This window comes from Onychostruthus taczanowskii, unplaced genomic scaffold (assembly GCF_017590055.1).
Source record: "Onychostruthus taczanowskii isolate IOZ18803 unplaced genomic scaffold, ASM1759005v1 scaffold113, whole genome shotgun sequence".
In the NCBI taxonomy this organism is placed as follows: domain Eukaryota; kingdom Metazoa; phylum Chordata; class Aves; order Passeriformes; family Passeridae; genus Onychostruthus; species Onychostruthus taczanowskii.
In genome coordinates, this window is record NW_024497963.1 from 1,571,793 (window position 1) to 1,591,812 (window position 20,020).

At 39.6% G+C, this 20,020-nt stretch overlaps 1 protein-coding gene across 7 annotated transcripts in view; it reads right to left on the reverse strand.

The window, feature by feature from the left end:
* Positions 1–20,020, reverse strand: part of ANKRD27 (ankyrin repeat domain 27) — a 54,679-nt gene that overhangs the window by 9,933 nt on the left and 24,726 nt on the right. For 5 of the 7 annotated variants that reach the window (XM_041426674.1, XM_041426681.1, XM_041426689.1 and 2 more), the window contains exons 5-22: positions 18,847–19,001; positions 18,475–18,534; positions 18,328–18,381; positions 18,178–18,243; positions 18,022–18,098; positions 17,543–17,664; positions 16,576–16,654; positions 15,617–15,749; positions 11,315–11,407; positions 10,365–10,492; positions 9,846–9,928; positions 8,972–9,087; positions 8,151–8,243; positions 7,580–7,777; positions 7,197–7,256; positions 6,949–7,068; positions 3,281–3,325; positions 273–395 (exon numbers count right to left, since the gene is read on the reverse strand). In XM_041426674.1, coding sequence (XP_041282608.1) covers positions 273–395; positions 3,281–3,325; positions 6,949–7,068; positions 7,197–7,256; positions 7,580–7,777; positions 8,151–8,243; positions 8,972–9,087; positions 9,846–9,928; positions 10,365–10,492; positions 11,315–11,407; positions 15,617–15,749; positions 16,576–16,654; positions 17,543–17,664; positions 18,022–18,098; positions 18,178–18,243; positions 18,328–18,381; positions 18,475–18,534; positions 18,847–19,001 — 1,805 coding nt within the window. Of the gene's footprint in view, positions 1–272; positions 396–3,280; positions 3,326–6,948; positions 7,069–7,196; positions 7,257–7,579; positions 7,778–8,150; positions 8,244–8,971; positions 9,088–9,845; positions 9,929–10,364; positions 10,493–11,314; positions 11,408–15,616; positions 15,750–16,575; positions 16,655–17,542; positions 17,665–18,021; positions 18,099–18,177; positions 18,244–18,327; positions 18,535–18,846; positions 19,002–20,020 lie in introns of all 7 variants that reach the window. The other 2 variants (XM_041426697.1, XM_041426708.1) reach the window with 2 other exon arrangements.

Genomic DNA, 20,020 nt, shown 5'->3' on the forward strand with positions numbered 1-20,020 from the left:
TTCCTGACAGCAATCCTAAAAGCAAACTGTGAAGCTTTCTCAATCCATTAGACACTGTGCAAGTCCATTAACACCCTTCCTGTATCCAAAATTTTCAACAATTCCATTAAAAAAAACCCATTTCATACCAGCAGATGAAGTGTGAAAATCTGTATATAGTTAACTTATTTTTGGAAGAGAGACAGAGGTGCTGGGCAATATGAATGCTATTTCCCTGGAGCTAAAATTTACAAGAATATAAATTATTCTTTTTACAGAATGAATATTCCAACCTTTTGTGCAGGCCCACATTTTGAACACTGGCATAATGGATGGCAGAATTCTGGTTTTGATGTACTGGCTGTGTCATCCTCATCTTCCAAGTCTTCTTCCACCCATTCCAAGAGATAACGGACCTGGCATAAAAAGCAAGTCCTTTTTTATAGAGTCCAAAAGTTCCATGTCCTAACAGATCTGCACATGTAGACAAGTCAGATTTGAGAAACACACGCTTGTGAGTCTCTCAGGGAGAGCACACAGCTACCTCCTGCCATCAGCTGCCCACAGGCCAAATTAAAAAATCAAGTGTTATTGTTGACAAAGCAGCTAGGAAGTTCTCCAAGTACAGTGAAGTGAATTATAAATGACTTCCTGCTGCCTAATCACAACTGCAGTGCTCACCCACTCTCAAACACTCCACATCCTTTCAGCTCAGACGATTTGTGCCAGCTCATACCAATGTGAATTCTGTTTCATCTTTTGCTTTAAAGAACATAAGGAATGACAAGGATGGCAACAGTTAACCCAAAACTTTGCAGGGGCACTGACTTTCCTTAGGTCTGTCACTTAGGAGTTGGACAGTTTTACTTTTCCCTCAATGTGCAGGGCCTCATTTTTGAGAGAGAGGCACTTCTGTGCAACCAGCAAACAGTGATGCTTAGGGCATTTAAATTTCACATTACATTTAATTCAACAAAATAAAAGCTGCTTAAGCAGTAGATTTTTACCTCGAAATTCATAAATCTACATTTCACTAAAGACGTTTTAGAATTAGCAGTGACTGTATTAAGTCTCCATTACTACTGGACCAAGCCAAGAGCTCTGCAGCTGCTAATCCAAGGGAATGGGGACAGTGGGATTTCTGAGTCACCCCTCCCACTCTGTTTACTCTCACACTTGTCACAGGTTCTGCTCCTCACCACTGAGGTCTGGGAAAACAACACATCCATGTCCTAGCCACTTAAAAACATGCAGCTACAACAAATCCTAGGAAGCCAGGAAGGGCCCTATACCTGATTCTGAATGAAAACATATTTGAGCCTGAAAAGCGATGTTTTTTACAGAATATTGCTTTCCCTGCAAACTCCATGTTGTTCTCTGCAGTAAAGGAAATCTTCTCCCAAGCCTGCCTGTTTATGGAAGGCCAGCTCAGCAAAGCTTTACCACTTGCTACATTTGTACATGTCTAAAATAAGCAGAACTCTCACTTCACTTCCCCCTTTCCCTGCAGACTCTCCAAGACTCTCACAATCGATTTCCTCCTCCCCCTGGGACAGCCCAGTACTGCTGCTCTCATTATCCAGTGCCCAGCTCCCAACATACTGATACCTGTGCCTCCCAGAAACCTGAACACACTACTCCTGTGCCAATTTCTTTATAATTACAGTGCAGTGGCCATTCTTATTGGTTTAAAGATATCTTTTTGTCAAAATATTAACTGTCCTTTCAAGTAGACACACACTGAACCACCTCAGGAGATTGCCCAGTCTCATTTGCCAGGTAACTTGTCACCTGAAAGCTTCTTTACACTGCTGGGTTACTTTGGAATACTCAGCTGAGCACCCTAGGTCTCTGTACCCTCACTTCAACCTTTCAGCTGCTCCACAGCATTTATTTCACACACGAGATTTGGTTTTTTTCTGTGGTAGATTTGCACATATCCTTCCACTGGACAGGCTGGGTACAAGGAGAGCACCAAATCCAGGAGCTATGCTGAGACAACAACAATCACATAATAATGTTATTTTTTTTTTAATCTTCCAGTTTTACAGCACTTTTTAATGCTTCCTCTTGCAAAGCTCAGTTGGCTGTCACAGCAAACATCTACAGCAGCCCTAATGACCTGGTTGCTGTGGCTGTTCCTATGCAGACAGACCTCAGGCTGTCAGAACAAGGTCAGAGTTTTTAAATACTCGTGGTTTTTTAATAGATATGCAATCTGTAACCTTTGTCATCCAGCTGGATGATTCTCCTTTTCTGAACAGCTTCACATGAACTTCTGTAATGAAGAAAGTAAAGCCACAAAAGACAAGGTGATTCCGTCATCTGAATGCACAGACTGGATTTCTATATGCTTTCTTCCTATATGCTTTTCATTGCTGGTCTCTGTTGAGCAGTGCTAGATACTAATTTTCCAGCAAGTTATAGCACTGTATTTCATTTTCTTGATGAAGTTTAGATTTTCACAAAGTGGGTGAAAAGTTAGCTGTAATACATGCACATTTACCAGTGGCCAGGAAAATGGCAAATGTCACCATTGTACATGTTACTGCTTCTTGAAAGGACTTCAGGGCTGGCTTGGAAATATTTACTTACACTAAGTCACATTGTAAACTAGGATAATGATATGCTGAACAGTTCTTTGCTCTATCAGCAGATAAATTATTTCCATCATCTCAGTGGAATAAAACATAAGAGAAACAGTATTAACATGGCACATATTTTGCAACATGGGTTTTCTATTTTCTGATGACTCTAGGAGGCTTCATTGGCATTTGTAACTCCTGGTACAAACCAAACCCAAACAGGTTTTTCAGAACATGACACCCAGCAGAGCAAACCTGCATTCTCACACAGCTTTATGGTTTTGTTCTGTGAACTACAGGAAAATCAAGACATCTACAGCCTTACACACATCTCCAAAAGCAGAACTCCTAAAGATTCCTGTGTCATCTTCAATTTTCAGTAGAATGACATTGCAAGTATCTTATTTTTTAATGAATAAAGGCAATAATAAATAAAAGAATAATCAAGACAGGTGGTACCACAAATTACAGAACATCACCTCTGGAATCGGTATTATTATATCATCAGCTGTCCATTTGAAGTGAAATCCAAACTTCACATTGTTGTGTGCCCCACAAATAGCATCTCTGTGCTGACTAGTGTCACCTGAATTTCCTCTTTACTTGAGGTTATTACCCAAAGCATTCTCCACTTGATACTATTTACAATTAACCTCCTCAATTTGAATGAGATAAAATGGAATTCAATAATATTCAACAGCCACATTAACACTCACCATTTCCAGATCTCCATCAGCAACTGCTCTCAGGAGTTTTTCCACCTACGTATGAAGAAAATTATTTATTTGCTTTGTTGGTATGGGTATTAAGCAGAACACAGAAAATCCTGTGTCCTTTGCTAACCTCCTAAGTTCATGCAGTAGGATTACTGCTGGCCCGTTTCATATTTATTGATAAAGTTTTAAAGGAAAAACCTTCCTCCTTTATGAAATGGAGAATCTGTGCAATGCCTGTGACCATTTGATGATCTCTGACTTGCTCAGTTAAACAGTACTTATCTAAATTGAGGATATGTGGCCCACCCATAAACAAAGCCATGTAAGCTAATATATATTATTATGCTGCTCCAGCAGCAGCTGCCCTGTGCATTTCTGTGTGAACCCAATGTTAACAATGCCTGCTCAAGGCAAATTCCTACCCTAATATACACTAACACTGGCTGGACTCTTGCTGAGCTGCTCTATGCTGCTCTCATTATCCAGCACACAGCTCCCAGCATATTGTGCCAGTGTCTCCCAAAAACCTGAACACACTACTCCTGTGCCCATCTCTTTATGATTACAGTGTACAGTGTCATTACAGGAACACAAAGCTATTTGAGAAACAACAGTTTAAGATGAAAAAGATGCTTTCCATTTGCTACCGTTACATCTGCAGATATCTGGTTTAATCCTGCGATAAAACCAAACATTTACACATCTGACTTGACTGTAAGTATGAAATTTGTTTTCTTACTTAAAATCTGGAAATATATAAATACTAGAAAGGGCATACACTGGGACCAGCACCAGCATGAGCCCACCTTAGTGTAAGGGGAGGCCAGGGCCCCACTGCTGGGGGAAGGTGCTTGCCTGCTCACAGCTCTGCAGGGGGAACACACACGTTAGGGAAGGAGAGGTGGAAGGAGCTCTGCAGAGCACTGGTGCCATTCCCCTGAGCCTCAGGCTGCTTGTGAAAGCAGGAGAAGGAGATCAACTTGCCTCTTCACTTCTCCAATTCTCTACTCTCACATGAAGGAGTTGAGATCCAACCTGACAGGAATGGGAAAGGTGCCAGCAAAAGGGCAGGGAGAGTCCATCAGTCCTCTCACAATTCACCCGGCTCCGCAGAGTGTCAAGAATCATTTTAAAAGCTTTGTGGAAGTCTGTTTTAGCATTATAGCAATTATTCCAGCACTCTGCTAGAATCACTGAAGATGCTAATGGGTAAACACACTTGTTTCTATAGTGAGGAACACCTTGCAAGTTGGAGATGTCATGGAGTGACAGCTTCAGTCACATTTCCATTTCATATGGAAATTACCACCTTGCCGAGTGTGACAGTGGTGTTTAGCAAGGCAAACAAGGAAGAATGAGACTGAAGTTTGTGTTCTATTGCTCTGATCTCTTTCTTCAGGGTTTCAGATGAAGAACAGGACACAAACAGCTGAAAGATCAGAAGCCAGATTAAATCTCTCAATTTTTATCTCTTCTTAGGAACACTGCTAAGTTTGGGTTTATTACCACCTTTCTAATACAGGATGAAAGCCCTTGGAGTCATGCACTGGTCACTCCAGGCAGAATCTATGATTCTTTGATTTTTCTTTCCTAATTTTGAATGTCTAAAAATCAGCTGTCTGAATCTCAGCCAGGCCTTTTATTTTTAAACTCCCTCTCTGGTAACGACAGAATGGAATGCAGTCAACAAATAACACCTGAGTGCAACTCAGGTCAAACTAAGCATGTCTGACATTAACTCCTCTCTGAAGTGAGTCTCCCTCCACTGACTGAGGAAGGGAAACAAATGTATGAAGTGAAGACAACTGTCTTCCAGAAGCTGGGTGAAATAAATCCCAATCTCTCTATAAATACAGCTAAAATTCACTATATACAAAAGGGAGGTCTGTGCCTCCCCTAAACTTCCCCTAATCATACAGAACAATGTCACTGAACAATGCAGAGGTCTTAAGGACTTTTCAGGCGTCACCTTAAGGACTTTTCAGGCCACACAAGATGCCCAACATTAATAGCAGTGACCCACAAGCTCTGATAATTTCTTTCCAAAAATAACAACTTTCTCAAAGTACTAAATGCTATCTCAGGCCCCAGCAGTGGTACATTTGTTATGCAGCTTATAGATAATTTATTAAGAGTACTTTGGGCAAAATGTCTGCTACATGCATTTCCCCCTCTTTCCAGTTTGTTTTCTCACTCTTCCATGGAACAGAACCTTCCTTTAAATGTAAAAATAGAAGACACAAGCCTATTACAATTCACCTGCATAGCCAGTTTTTCAGCTGCTGAACAGAAACTGTGCACGGAGATTTTAGTTCCAACAGAGCAAATCCCAAATTTACAATCCTTGCTCTTTCACTCTCTCTTTTCTAAGTCATAATAAACAAGCCACTATGACTGGCTCATTTTAAAGTTTAATTCAGTATTGCTTAACCAAGATCTGACTGGATGCCCTTAATCCAAGGTGGAAACCTTGAAATTTGGAAAACTGACTGCACCAGTTTCCATTACTTCCAGTGGTGATTCCTCCATGGAGCTCTCTCAGCATCAGGCTCTTGCCTCTTTGAGCAGGGAGCCCAGGTGAAACTTGGCAAACAGAAATCAGCTAAAGCTGGATTACAGAGAAGGTCATTAACTGCAAGGACCTCAGGTGTAAGCAGTTTGTAATCTTTTTCCCTGATCTGAACTACAGTCTTAGCACTTGGGTGTGATAAATTTGTTCCTTCAAAGAAAAATAAATCCTCAATCTACAAGGAGAATTTATTTAGAGTGCTTGACTCTGCACCAAACAGGGAGGTCCAGCCCTACACTGAGCCTCTCACAGAGCAACTCAAGTGTGACTTCATATTGTCCAGACAAAATTTGCATCTTTGTGTTTCTTCAATATTTTTAGAAAACTGAAACTTCTGGCAGGAGAAGAACCTTTTAATACCAGGAAAAGAAAGAATTTGAATGTAGTGGTGATATTGAGAGAAACAAACATACTTAGGAGGTCAATTTGGAAAAAAATAATGAATAGGCAGACCAGGAAAATAAAAAGAAGCATCAGAATGAGTGGTGGTATGACAGTCTTGGGAAGGGGTAATGAAGTATGGATCTGAGACCTCACAGGAAGAAATTCAGAGGATGCCATCTGGTGTGGACAGAGCAAAATCAGCAAACACATACATGCAAGATATTTAATATATAGTCTGTACTTGTTCACTTGTTACAAAATTGATTCCCATGCCTATTTGAAAGCATGTCTTAACATTCCAGTTTGTTGTTTGCCAGCATGGCTGTACTAGTCTCTTTTCCCTGACAGATTTGCTAAGCTAACAGTGGCACTTAATTCCTGGATAGGACAGCCAGGGCCTTGGGGCACTGTCTGCCAGTGCACTTTGGTAAACCTCAACAAATTCTCAAATTACGTAGTTAACTTCAATAAATACAAACAACTACTTCAGAAATGGTGTCAATTTTCCCCCAGAAATAACCAGCAGAGCTGTTGAAACCACACAAAGATAAGTGCTCAGGTACTGAGATGACAATCCCCTGAGGACAGCAGTAATCATTTTCCAAACCAGACAGAAGGCTATTCCTGAGGAAGAAGTTGAAAATGCTGTGACAAATTATCACTCTTCTAGCTTCCTTCACTTTGCTTACTGTCAAAACCTATACCTCAGTCTTACCTCTTTATAACTGTTTTTTGCTTCTTCTTGCCTCAGATCAGTTGATGCTGATGACAAGCTTGAGACAGATGATCCTCTGCTGAAAGTTTCTGTTGAGTGCTGAGGAGACCTAAGGGGTGACTTACAGTTGGAAAAAAACATATAAAAATCAATCAAACAAACAAAAAACAACCAGAAAAGGTTAAATATCAAATAAAGGAGGATAAGCATAGGCAAGAAATAATTCAGCAACTTGCATGGGCTGTTACCTCAGAAGCACTCTGTCCTCTTTCAAATGTTAGGTAGTTTACTTCCATCAATGACAAAATCTGCACAAAAATATTAAAGAGAACCAATGTAACTCCACTCACAGAGGAATCTACTAACTGAAACACAAATCAGCTGACAACCTAATAATGAGCAACAGAATATGACTGAGCAGATGAGAAGTATCCATTTACAAGTTCATGTTCTATCCCACAGAGTGTGTTTCCACTGCTGGAGTTAAAATGGGACCTTTCTTCCTCAAAGTGAAACACACATTTTTCTCTTTAATAGTGAAACCCTATTAGCAGTGAACACCTCCACCTCTGTGGTGCTGCATCAGAAAGAGAAGAAATCAGAAACCAGGCTGGAAGATAAAGAGGAATACCTTGGAATTCAATGCACACTGCAGAGAAGTCTCTTTCATGCGGTTCTGAATTTCTGGGTTTGCCCCATTTTGCAAGAGCACTTCAATGATGCCCTGATAGCCCCAGCGAGCAGCAATGTGCAGAGGAGTGTCTCCCTTCTCATTGCCAATATCCAGCCTGCAGGAGTGCACATCATAGTACACCAAAGCCTTGACACACTGGGAAGAAAAGGAAAGCTATAAATAAATTATAGTGGTGTGTCTCAGTTCAGACAACAGGCACAGTCCTAAAAGGTTTGTTTTTATTGCTGCTTATGTAACCCATTACCTAAAGAGAAGGCTTTAGTGGTTCGCTGTCATTAAATAAAGAGTTAAACAACTAGATTTGCAAAGCACTGCTATCTTTAATGTGAAGTCACATTAAAAATTGCTATGAACTACCAAATAAAGTCCTTATTTAAAGCATTAAACAATTTGGCCTTCAAATATTTTTATTTACTTTTTAAAATATGTAAGTTTAGTGCTAATTTGCATCAGTTTAATTCCATTGCATTAGAATACCCATTTGGTTTGATACAAAACAATTACTTACATCCTCATGACCATAAGTGCAGGCTAAATGAAGTGGAGTATTTCCATTATTGTCCTGAACATCAGTACTTGCCTTGTAGTGCAATAAGAGCAGCTTAAAAGAAAAGCAAAAGTAGACATTTAAGTAGCTAAAAAATTAATGTACAAACAATTATTGCTCTGCAGATTCCTTTAGGGCTCTGGCATGATGAAGCACTCCATGAGACACTAGCTCTGCCTCCTGTTTCAGACACCACCCTCTTGGCACTGCAGCACTATTTGTACCCTACCCTGAGAATCACAAAATCTCTTCTCACATATTCAGAATTTTAATTGGAAAAAATTGATTCTGTACTGCAGCATACACTGCAATATATTCACTACATCATCTACCTCACATTTCAAGAGCTTATGCAAGTGAAGACAACTTTATTTCAACAATGCTAATTGAAGAATACCACATACACTAAATTCAATCGGACAACAATTACTGCAGTTGCACAGTCTATCCTAAACACAGTGTGAAGCATTTAACTCAGCCCAGTGACTGCAATGGTTGTTCTGTCTCAAGCAAGAGCAGAGATGGTCTCCTTTTGCATTATGTATTGGGCATCTGTGTTAATAAAGTGGATGGATTGTGCAGAGCTGCCATCTGGTTATTACCAATGGCTGAAAACCTTGCAGTAGGAGAAAAAATAAAATATCTTGCAAACTCCAATGAAGAAAGAGCTTCCATTCTGACAGCTTCTGGTAAAAGCTCCCCAGAAGAGCTAAATGACAGTAACAGTAGCAGAGCTTAGTAAGAGTGATGTGTTTATTATTTAGGTTAGGTGTTGTGCTTACTGTAACATTCTGATATCCCTTCTGACAGGCGAGGTGAAGGGGAGTTGAACCGTGGTAATCTGTGGCATTGACAATGGCTCCTTTGGCTACCAGTAAATCCACTAATGACGTTTGACCTTGGAAAACAAGCATCCAAAGAAAGGTGTAAACTTTGCACAAGAACACTGCCACTTTTCAAATTCAAACAGTGACTATAAACCAAAATAACCTGCATTTCTGCATACTGTGTTTCCATATACTGCATATTCACTGCCTTGGTATTTGGATTTTTTTGTGGCAGATATTTCAATGTCAAAGCCCTGTAAAAGAACTTCCAGCTAAAAGCAAGCTATATTTGTATCCTACAAGTAACAAAAGAAAATATTTAGAGTCAATAGAATAACAAGAAAGGAAATTATAAATAAGAAACCACCCACTAAGAAAATAATACAGCTTCTAATAAAAGCAAAATCAATTACATAATGAACATTACAATACAGGTGTTACAGATCTACAATGCATAGCTAGCTGCAGGAAAGAGAAAAGTAATTTCTCAATCTACCAGTCCTTTAAAACAAACCAGAAACCTCCTGGTTTCTGAGGATACATTTTTACTTTTTTCAAAGCTGAAGAAAGCATCACTGTGGTAACCCCTATGGCAAAAGTAGAGTCAACAACCAAAGATTAACTCAGCCATAAGAAACTGAGCTTAAAAGAATATACAATGACTTCAGTCTGTGCTCAGATAGAAACAGCAAAGTTTCAATTGCCAAGAAGCAAAAAAACAACTTCATGCAGAATTCCAACTTTAATACAAAGGTGGGAAACAGGCTGACAAAGAACACAGAAGCAAAAGGAGTAGGAAACACTAGTGAAGAACAGCAATCCCACTCACCACAAATAGCAGCTATATGAAGTGGAGTATATCCCCGGTCATCTCGGGAAAAGGGAGTGATAATGGAAGGGTCATTCAGTTTCCTTTAAAACACAATGGTTTGAAAGCAGCTTAATTACCCAGGTGGTGGTAGGAAAGAGGAGGGAAAGGGAAAAGCTGCCAAGGATGGTAAAAAACTGATTTTGGAACTTTTTATCCTTTTACATTGACAAATTATTCCATTAGATTTTGTTAAGAGAAGTGGGTTAGTCCCAGATCTGTAAGTTTGATTGAAGAGAAGAAGCACCACGTTCACCAAAGCCCACACAGGCTCCATCAGAGAACGGGTGGGTTCCAAAGGATTCTGTATGCTCTCAATAGATCTGATTTTTCAAACCACACCCACCCACATGCTCTCTACTACATCCTGAAGTGCTCCCAAATTCCTCTATAACCAAAAGCAGCGTAGTTCCTGAAGCAAATCTTAGATAAAGGCTTTTACACAGCTTTCTATGCATTTGTGGGGTGAAGAGTGCTCACCCAGAAACCAGCTTCTCGCATTTGTCACAGTAACACAGCGGGTGACACATTTTCTGTACAGTGTCCTTATCACTGTCACCTTGACTTAGCAGCCGCTCCACTTCCTCCTGATCACCTGAAGCAATATGCTACAAAAAAAAAAAAAACCAAGAGGAGAATGAGAAACCAATATAAAAGGCCTCCTTTTAAGACAAAAAAAAGCCAAGAGTAATTTACTGAAGCACAAAATGAAAGGACTCGATTATGAAAGACGTATTCAAGCATTAGAAAGCAGAAATGAACAATGTCACAGCACAAAACCCCCTAATGGGCATTCAGTATTAAAAAGAAACTGTTCTTGGCTTACTTCACTTTCTATAAAAAAATTAAAATAATTCCTATTGTTCTCTTTAGACTCAATCATGAAATTGAGCTCCCTCTGTGCAAAAACATGTCTATAAAATTACTAAGTCTCCAGCCATAAGCTGTGAACACATATAATTAGAAGCTCTGCTTTGTGTCCTTGTATAGGCAAAATTCTTTTAGAATGACAGTGTGAGATTAACAGATAACATGAAGTAGCTGTCAGGTGACTACATTTAAATTATTTCAGATAACTCTTCCAATTTCAAGTACTAAAAGCTGTGAGACACAAGCAGTATCACATCTGTGCATTAAATGGGTCACACAATACCAGCAGCAGAAGCATTTCATCCTCATTTGCTTCTATATTTCATATAACACATGCTGAAATCCATAAGATTACATTATGTTAGCAAGGCTTTGGCACAGAAAGGTACTCAATTCAAAAGACACTTTTAGCATCTACTAAAAGACATTTTACAGTACTAATGTAATTAACCCTTCATTACATTCCAGAGAATTCCAGTTGTAATTCCATACAACTGCAGTAAGGGATAGATATAAATATGAAATGTGCAAATACATATTCTGCCATAAAAGTTACTAACCTTAAACAAGCAGTCTATTGGTGCAGCAGACATCTGGGACAACAAGTTCATCCTCTGTCTTAAGAGCAGCTTGTCACACAGACTCTCAGATTCCTGGAAATAAAACAGATTGATTATTTATATAGACATCTACAGGCAAAAGTGCAGAACCCTAACAGTGGAATTAGCTTTTAAAAATACTAAACACTTATTTACTATGTATGAATTATCAGACACGTGAAATCTGAATCAGTTTCACTTTTAAGATTCTGAGACATAAAAGACTGGGTACTCCTAGAAATAAGCAGATGTCCACCAGAATATTCCTTTACTGAAATTGACTGTGAATTAACATTAATGAAATTATGGCAGTACCATCTTAAAAAGAACATAGCAAAACTAAAAAATACATATCAAAGAAAACATGAACTGTAAGAGGTAAAACACAGCTTTCTCAAGAGGAGAAATTAAGGGAAATTCACATAAAACATGTCTACTGATGGCTACTAAAAATGATGACCCAGATACAACTCTGACTCAAAGAATCCTGAACTCTGCTGCTGGCTGAAAAATAGAATACTGCACGAGGCAAAGCATTGCTCTGCAGGACATCCATCTGTGTAGATTTCCTACTTGGTTTGAGCTAAGCAGATACAGCTGCAACCCTTGCATCAGTACTTAGAGACACCTAAAGATACACTTCAGGATGCACTGAAGAATGTAAATGCCTCCAAAGCCAGGTGAAAATTATTAAGTGGAGTTAGATTTTGGGTTCCAGACCCTCCCATGAAATAAAACAACAACCTAATGAAAACACTTCCTAAGAATGCAGATGGAAACTTTTGCACATGGTTGGTTCTGATGCACAGCTGCTCAAGGTTGGCAGTGGTGCTGTTGTAGGATAATGGCTCTCCAGAAATGGAAAGACTTCAGCCTCCATAAAAGAGAAAACCACTGCATTTACGACACACACCCACGTGTATCAGGAAAACTTCGATGGTTTAGGATCTGGGCCATGGCTTTTGCAATTGAAGTCTGTCAAGAGCAGATGTAAATGAGTAAAACCAGTCTGACTCCACCCTTACATTAGTAAGTCAGGATGAAATTTGAGCCTCATAAACTGCAAATAAACATCAGTTGATTCAGACTTTCTAGAAATTAGGACTAATCATGTTTCAAAATCAACACAGATGCCTCTCATAAAGCTGTCCAAAAAACCCTTAAGAGTTCAGCAAATAACATCATTAAAAGCATGTTTGTGAGGTCTGGAGATGAAAGTTTTTCTCTGTACTTCTCAGGATTTAGAAACATAAAGATGACAAATATTCACCAATCTTTTCAGATCTGCAGTTTAGCTAAGGATACTCGACATACCTTCTCAGAATTACAAGGCATATAACACTAGTGTCCTTGGATGGATTTTTCACTCTGAACAGGAACAACTTCCCTAAGAAATATTTGATCAAAAATTTAACTGCTGGTAATGTCTAATCAGAATTTCTAGTGTGGATGCTCACAGACAGCTTTACATTTTCACTGTGGAGAATCTAATTAACCATGAGCAAGAACTACTGTAGTTTTAGAACTGCTCCTTCCACAGTGTGTCTTCAAGGGAAGCGCTCCCCAAGTAGAATCATTCTTTTAAGAGAGTCACATGAGACAGTAACCCTAACGTAGCAGTATTATATATTTATTATATAAATCAGAATAAAAAGAGCTCAGGTGATACCACATATCTTCAATAGTGAAATATGGAATGAAAATTATCAGATATTCACTGAAGGATTAAACAAGTTTGGGCCTTCAAAGCCAGAACTCACTTGTACCAGCTTTACTTACAACCCAAGAACTTGTATTTCTTTTCAAAAGCCGTTGCTTAGAGTGGGACTTTCAGGTATTTTAAGGGTATGTTGTCTAGAAAATACACACCCAAACATTAATGACCTTTTTAATCTAATACTACAATGTGTAGAAAAGGAAAATATTTGTACCTATGAGAGTATACCTTTGAAATCATCTACCCCAAGACATTCTCACAGATTACAACTGATAACTTGGAGGCAATACAGGTGGCAGAAGCCAGAAGAGGAGCACAAATTAAGGGTAATAAAGTGTTTGGTGAGAGGGGGAGTAGGGATCATTTCCCCATCTGAAGTTCTTCCCACACATGAAACAAAATGCTGCCTATTCCCTCATGGCTGGCTCTGACTCCCTATTTTTTATACCTGACTTGAACCCTCTGAACTTCAGTCTTACTACACATTAGCTGTGCCAAGGAACGAGCTAGTACCAAACACTTGTTAACAGGAATTCTAATTGAATAATGAAAATTCAGAAAATAAAATTGACTATCTCATGCTTTACAGGCTCCTCTCTTCCCCACAAAGTGTCTGACAAGGACTTCCATGACCTTGGGTGGAGGGATTTGGCAAGAACATCCCGAGTGCAATTCACTTACTGACAGGAGGGTGAGAACATGCCCATTATCCCTCAGGGTACATTAGTTCCCTGCTGAGTTTCTTTCTGGAGTAATCTTCATTAGGGATTGGACAGCAGCATTACTCAGCTGCCAGCAGCTCCATCTGAAGCCAGCTATAAAATTAAGCATAACCACATGAGGGGCTGTAATGAAGCCCCAGGGCACAGCAATGCTCCTGCTCACTTCAACCCCACACCCCCTTCCAGCACAGTCTGGAGAAGGAAATCATAGGGCAGCAAGATGACAGCTGCTGCTGCTTCAAAGTTCATCCCGTTTACCAGAGAGTAAAGGAAATATCTCAACTGGTAACTTCATGAAGGGAGAGCAATGCTCCTCTACCTCTTCATTATTCTTTTTCCATTTCCACCTCAGTCTCTTTTCATTGTGTGCCACCTTCTCCTGCCCAGGAGAAAAGGGTGGTCTGGCTGTTTCCTTTCCAGCTGTGTTAAGGGCAAGCTGTCCCTCACTTCATCCTCAGGGTTCTGCTGCTTTCCAGCCAAGCTGACTCCAAGGAAAGGCAATGCAGGAGGACTTTGTGTTGCACATTCACCCTGAAGTGATGAAGTTCTCTAGGTCTGGAGCTGATCCAGCTGAAGTATGGACAGGAACACTAATGGCTTGTTCTTCTCGTGGTGCAGACACTGAATTCCTCACTTAAACGTCTCAAATATATAGTTTATCTTTCAGGACAGGTCCCTCCCAAAGAACCACAGTACCTTAATGGAAGTGGCACTTAAGTTACAATATTTGAATGCAATCCCAGTATAAAAGCTGCTATCCTTAACTACACCAAGACAGATAGGATCAGGTATTTAATAGGAAACAGTCTTTATTCTAGAAATTTAAGAGCAGTATATTCTTAGTTTGCTGGCATTGCTGTGGAAGACAAATCTGCTTTGGTTTCAGTTTTCTTTCAGCACTGCTCTTTGTGTATTGATTGTGAATGACAGCCAAGTGACTGCAGGAAGCAAAATCATATAGCAGGTTTTTTCTTTCAAGCTAGCATTTTTATTTTTTTTTTACAATTCAATTACAGACAAGAAATACCACTCTTTGCACAATATGAAAGTGTTGGTTTGGTTTTTGGGTTTTTTTGAGTGTACAAAACAAACTCGCACAAGTTTATGGAAAAATCCCAGGAAAGGACAAAACCAAAAATAACAAGAGGCCAAAAATGTTACATTAAGTGCTTCTTAATACTGTGCCCCAGGCTGTCCCATCCCAAGCCCTGCACACTGAACCACTGTTCTGGCCCCTGCAGTTAGACTCCAGTGCTTTGCAGCTGGGCAGACTGAGACACATTGAATTCACTCTGGTTCCACGTTCACTCCTTTTGATGTCCACATCAGCTCAGGAAAACCTAGTTTTACAACAGTAGAAAATTTTACAGGAGTGGTAAGACTGGATTCCTTGACTAAATAATCTACAAAGTTCTTAAATTATAGAAGTCTCCAAAGTCACATCAGCATCACCCTTGACTGGCCTGCAGGGATGTGACCAGATTGACAGCAGGTCTAGCTGCCCAGTAGGAAATCTCTCATGCATCCATAGATTTCCTGCCCCTGCTAGGTCAGAGATCCCAAGGGCCAAATTTGTCCTTCAAACAGCACCTCATCACAGCCCTGCAACCCAACCCCCCTAAGCCATCAACTCAGTGCAGCACTGAAACCCACACTGGAAACACATGGAATTCTTCCAGTATGAACATGTACTGAATAATTCTAAATTACACTGCTATCTCCATTCTGCTAGCACAGCTAAGCATTTTTAAGTTACACAAAAATTTAAGCTGTGCCTGCTACTACAAGGTATCAAGCACAGGACAGGCTTTAAGAGTAGCTTACTGTTGATCTGTCAGAGAGGTTGCCCTGCCGGATGTACTCTATTGCAGCCTCGATGGAGGTCAGGCAGTACCCCAGCTCATCCTTCACTGAGCTGCAAAGCCTGAAGTTCTTGATGTAACTCAGGTTGGCCATCCTGAAAAGAAAAAGGTTAAAGTTGTGAACCACTGAAACTAAGACACTAGCATGGCATACTGCAGCTCATCTTAGGCAATCCGGGCAGACAACAGGGTGAGTTGGAAAAATGCTTCTAAAAAGCTTCTTAAGCCAGCAATATGGTTGTTCTGAGCTTGCAGAGCGACCAGAACTCTACTTATCTCTTAAATATTCAATGAAGAGTTACCAACTGGATGGAAGGAATAGAAGGATAAGGACAATAATGGGAGATCAACATCTTTGAAGTGAGAGAAGCAATGTTTCCAGCACCATAAGCACCACAGTGATAGCTACAAGTTAAAAGGCCAAATGCTGATCTCAGAGATCCAGGATAAAACAGCACAGAGAATCAGGTCAGGTACAGCTGGAAGGTTTAGATAGACCTTTACTGAAAATGAGGAGACAATAGCACAAGCTGGCAGGAAGTAATTAAACATTCACATCTAGTTCCTCTGTAAGAAACACACCAAATCTTGAAATGCATAAAGGTGTCACAGCTCCCAACACAGACGAGAGAATCACTCTGTGAAGGCTGTATTGACACACAGATTGGGTTGAGAGATGGCCTCCCACTACAACTTTTTTCTAGGCTAATGATCAAAACAAAGGCACATTCCTGATAGCTCCTCCATTTAGTTACACATATAACATATCTTTGCTATTTGTCCTATAAAACATTTTCTGCATTTTAACAGGACCTTACACTTCCAATAAGTTATTACTGTATGTTCAGAAACATTTGTCCCTACAGCAGCACTACACAAGATGGTAGGAAGGAGTTCTGTATAACTAAAACAGTTACATACCAGTTTGGGATTTCTGTTTTTACAAGCAAATACAGCAAAACAGAGAGAAGATCATCTGCACACATGGTTTCCACGTTAACTAAAAACAAAAATTTGGTATTAGCCATGTCATGGTTCAAATCAAGAGCAATAATTCTAAAGTTCTGCCTCTTGAGACTGAGGGCCAGCTCTACTAGTAGAGAATGCACGGAGAGCCCGGGGCAGGCCTCCAAATGTTCTCAACCTCTCACTGAAACAGTCTGCCAGGAGCCAACACACAGATGCAGTTTGTGCAGTACACACTGCAATATTTGACTAGCATCCCTCCCTTCCCACACAGCAAGGGCCAGAGCATTAGCTCAAGATTTCTGAAATTCTTGAGGGCAAAGAGTACGCTGAAAGGTGATACATTTTTCCATAACCCAGCAGTCTTCCTAGGGAAGAGATGAAGTAGGGAAAGCATAACTTCACTGTGCTACTCTCTTTGCTTTGTAGCAGTATCTTCTCTTTTTAAGCTAGATAAAGTAAGTGCCAGGTTAAGAGGACTGTGCTTTTGGATCATAGAATCAGGTCTACAATCCACAGCAACACATTTGTTTAGCCCCACCCATCATTTGCATTTTGCAAAAGATGCATCTCCAGAGTCTCAATTTCAAGATGTCAAGGGGAGCATAGAAAAATACACAAGAATAATCTAGCAACAATCTCCAGTGTTTAAAATGGAACACCCTCAGTGTCCTGGCGGATGTGAGCTTCCCACATGTTCAACCTAAAACATACACAAGCTAACTCAGTACCCCACCTCAGCCCACAAGAACCAGTGCTGACACATCTACCTCACTTCCCTTCCTTTCTGCCTTGTTCAGAGACCTTAGAGACTCCAGCTCAACTGTGCTTGATCCCCAAGACCTATCCAAAGTTGTTTGTATACTGAAGCGCTTTGTGGGTGCTGGTTAAGTTTAAAGTTATGAACTGACTAATTACTGACCTCTTTGGCTTGGAGACTGCATGATAATTTGTACAACTTTGCGCAGACAAAGCAGCTTCTGTTGAGGGGAAGTGCATTTGTTCAACTGACCCAGCTCTCGCTTTGCACGTGGTATATTAAAACTACAAAATAATTAGAAAGAAATGATTAGCATACAGAGTTCCTCTGCAGGATGCCCAAAGCCCAAGTTTAACTTATTCAGAGCTGAAATGAAGAATGGTTCCAAAATACTCCCACTTCTACTCCCAGTGCACCTGCATTTCTGTATCCTGTATATGGCTTAAAAATATAAAAGTAAAGGAGTCAACCATCAATGCACAGAGTGTCCTCATATGACACTTGCAAAGCTTTGATGTTACATCTCAAATGAAAGTACAAAAAAACTTGCTAGTGCCTGAAGGAAAACATTTTGGCTGGCATGATCCTATTTAAGACAGGATCTCAGTGACTCTTCAAGAATCCACACTCGTCTCTCTCACCTGAACTCAGGCTTCACTCCAATGTCTTTTTGCTGCAGGTCTTGAAGGCTCCTCGTGATTTTATTAAAATCAGCATCCTAATTAATAGAAAGGCAACAGGTTGTTTTAAATGCCTTAGAAGAATATCACTAGTATGGAACAATCAAAGAAACTTACCTCACTCGCCTCAATCGTCCCCACATATTTGAAGATTAGGTCATAAATAGCATGATGGATATACATCTGTAGAAAAAAAAAGTATTTTAGGCATGAAAAGGAGAATTAAGAACAGCTTGCTAATTATTTTCCTTCATTTCAGATGCTTACTTCAACTGCTTGTTTGATCAGATTCATCTGCTCTTCTTGCTTTGCAAGCATCTTCTAGAAAAGCAAAGCCATAAACAGCAAGAGAAAGTCAGATAATTTATTGCCTAAGTAACACTGTACTATGTATTTAGGGGAGTAAGTCTTTACCAAGTGTGAATCTCTCAAAAGATGCTGCAGACATTTGGTATAAAGTGCATTAACAGAATCCTAGGAGAGAGAAGAGATAACAGCCATCAGGTTCAGGTCAATGGGACTTGGAGGAGCAAAGCCTAAATAAGTAATGTAAGTCTTCCCTGTCTCAAAAGTGTACAGTATGGTAAGAGTTTTAGCAATAATAATTGCATTTACTAAACTAAGTTCAGATAGTGAAATTCTCAAATGTGAATTACCACTTCTCCCTCCTCCCCTTTCACAACTTTAGGCTACTCTGACACAGAAAAGCTCAGTAAGACAAAGATAATAGCACCAGTGAAGCTAATTATATTTAGTAAATTAGACATCAGGAAGGAAGATACTGACTATGTAGTGACGGAGGCTTTTCCTTTCGTGTTCTTTAAATGTTCTATAGAAAGATCCTATGTATTTATCAAATCTCTCACAGTGCCTTCCCAAGAACTCTCTAACATCTTCAATGTTTTTAAGAGAATAGGAGTTTGATGAAGCTGTAGATTCACCTAAAATAAAAGCCAAGAATTAACACACAGGCTTAATATATGTATTAATGGTAAATTACATTTTGTCCCTAAATATACAGCCAGCTTGTGTACACTGAAATATGAACTCAGCTCACTGCACCTTTAACTAGAGGTATTGCCTTTAATTAAAAGAATTTAATGAGTCACATTTGAGCAGGCTCCCCTGCTTTTTGTGTCAAGTGTTTATTTGGAATAGCTAAAACAGATTTCACTTATTTTTTTACGTTGGGATCATTTATTACCACATGCATTCAGCTTATGAGTTGTGTAAGTCAAGCTTGAAAGTAGAAGAAAAGCACATTACAGTGTTGACAGAGTGACCATGCAGGACGTCAGGGTGCTTTAAGTGAGCTGCAAAAATCCCATCGTGGACTTTTATGTAAGCTATTCTTTATTTAGACAAGCCTTCTCTGAATGGGAGAGCAAAGTTACATGGAGCAACATTAAAGCAAATCCACTTTTTTTATGAATAAGACAACTGAATCGAATCCCTCACTCAGGAATCATGCTCTTTTTCAAAAATTCTTTCTAGGCAAATCTTTCATCTTCAGTCAAAGCCAGCCAGCTAATAAGAGGCTTAAATAATTCTTTTCAAATTACTTGTGAAATTAGAAGCTCTTTCACTTTTGAAAGACTGTGATATGACTATATTAAGTAATGGCTATAAAGAATACCACAAGAACAGTTTTTGAGATATACGTTAACACTTACAGAATTTAAAGCAATATGAATGACAGCTGGGTTGTTTTTTTTAAAAGCCTTCCATACTTCCCTCACAGTACTACTTTCACACTACCCTAGCACTACTTCTCTTTGCATTCACTTGTTTCAAATATTCTTATTTATTTAGGAAGACTAGTGTTTTTACCTCAGAAAAAGCTGAAGCTTCCAAGCTTCTTAAGCAGCTTCTGTTCTTAATTAGTAAACATAGATTGTTATACAAGTTCACAAGGACATGCTGTTAACATTCACAGTATTGACAGCAGTCTTGAAAAGTC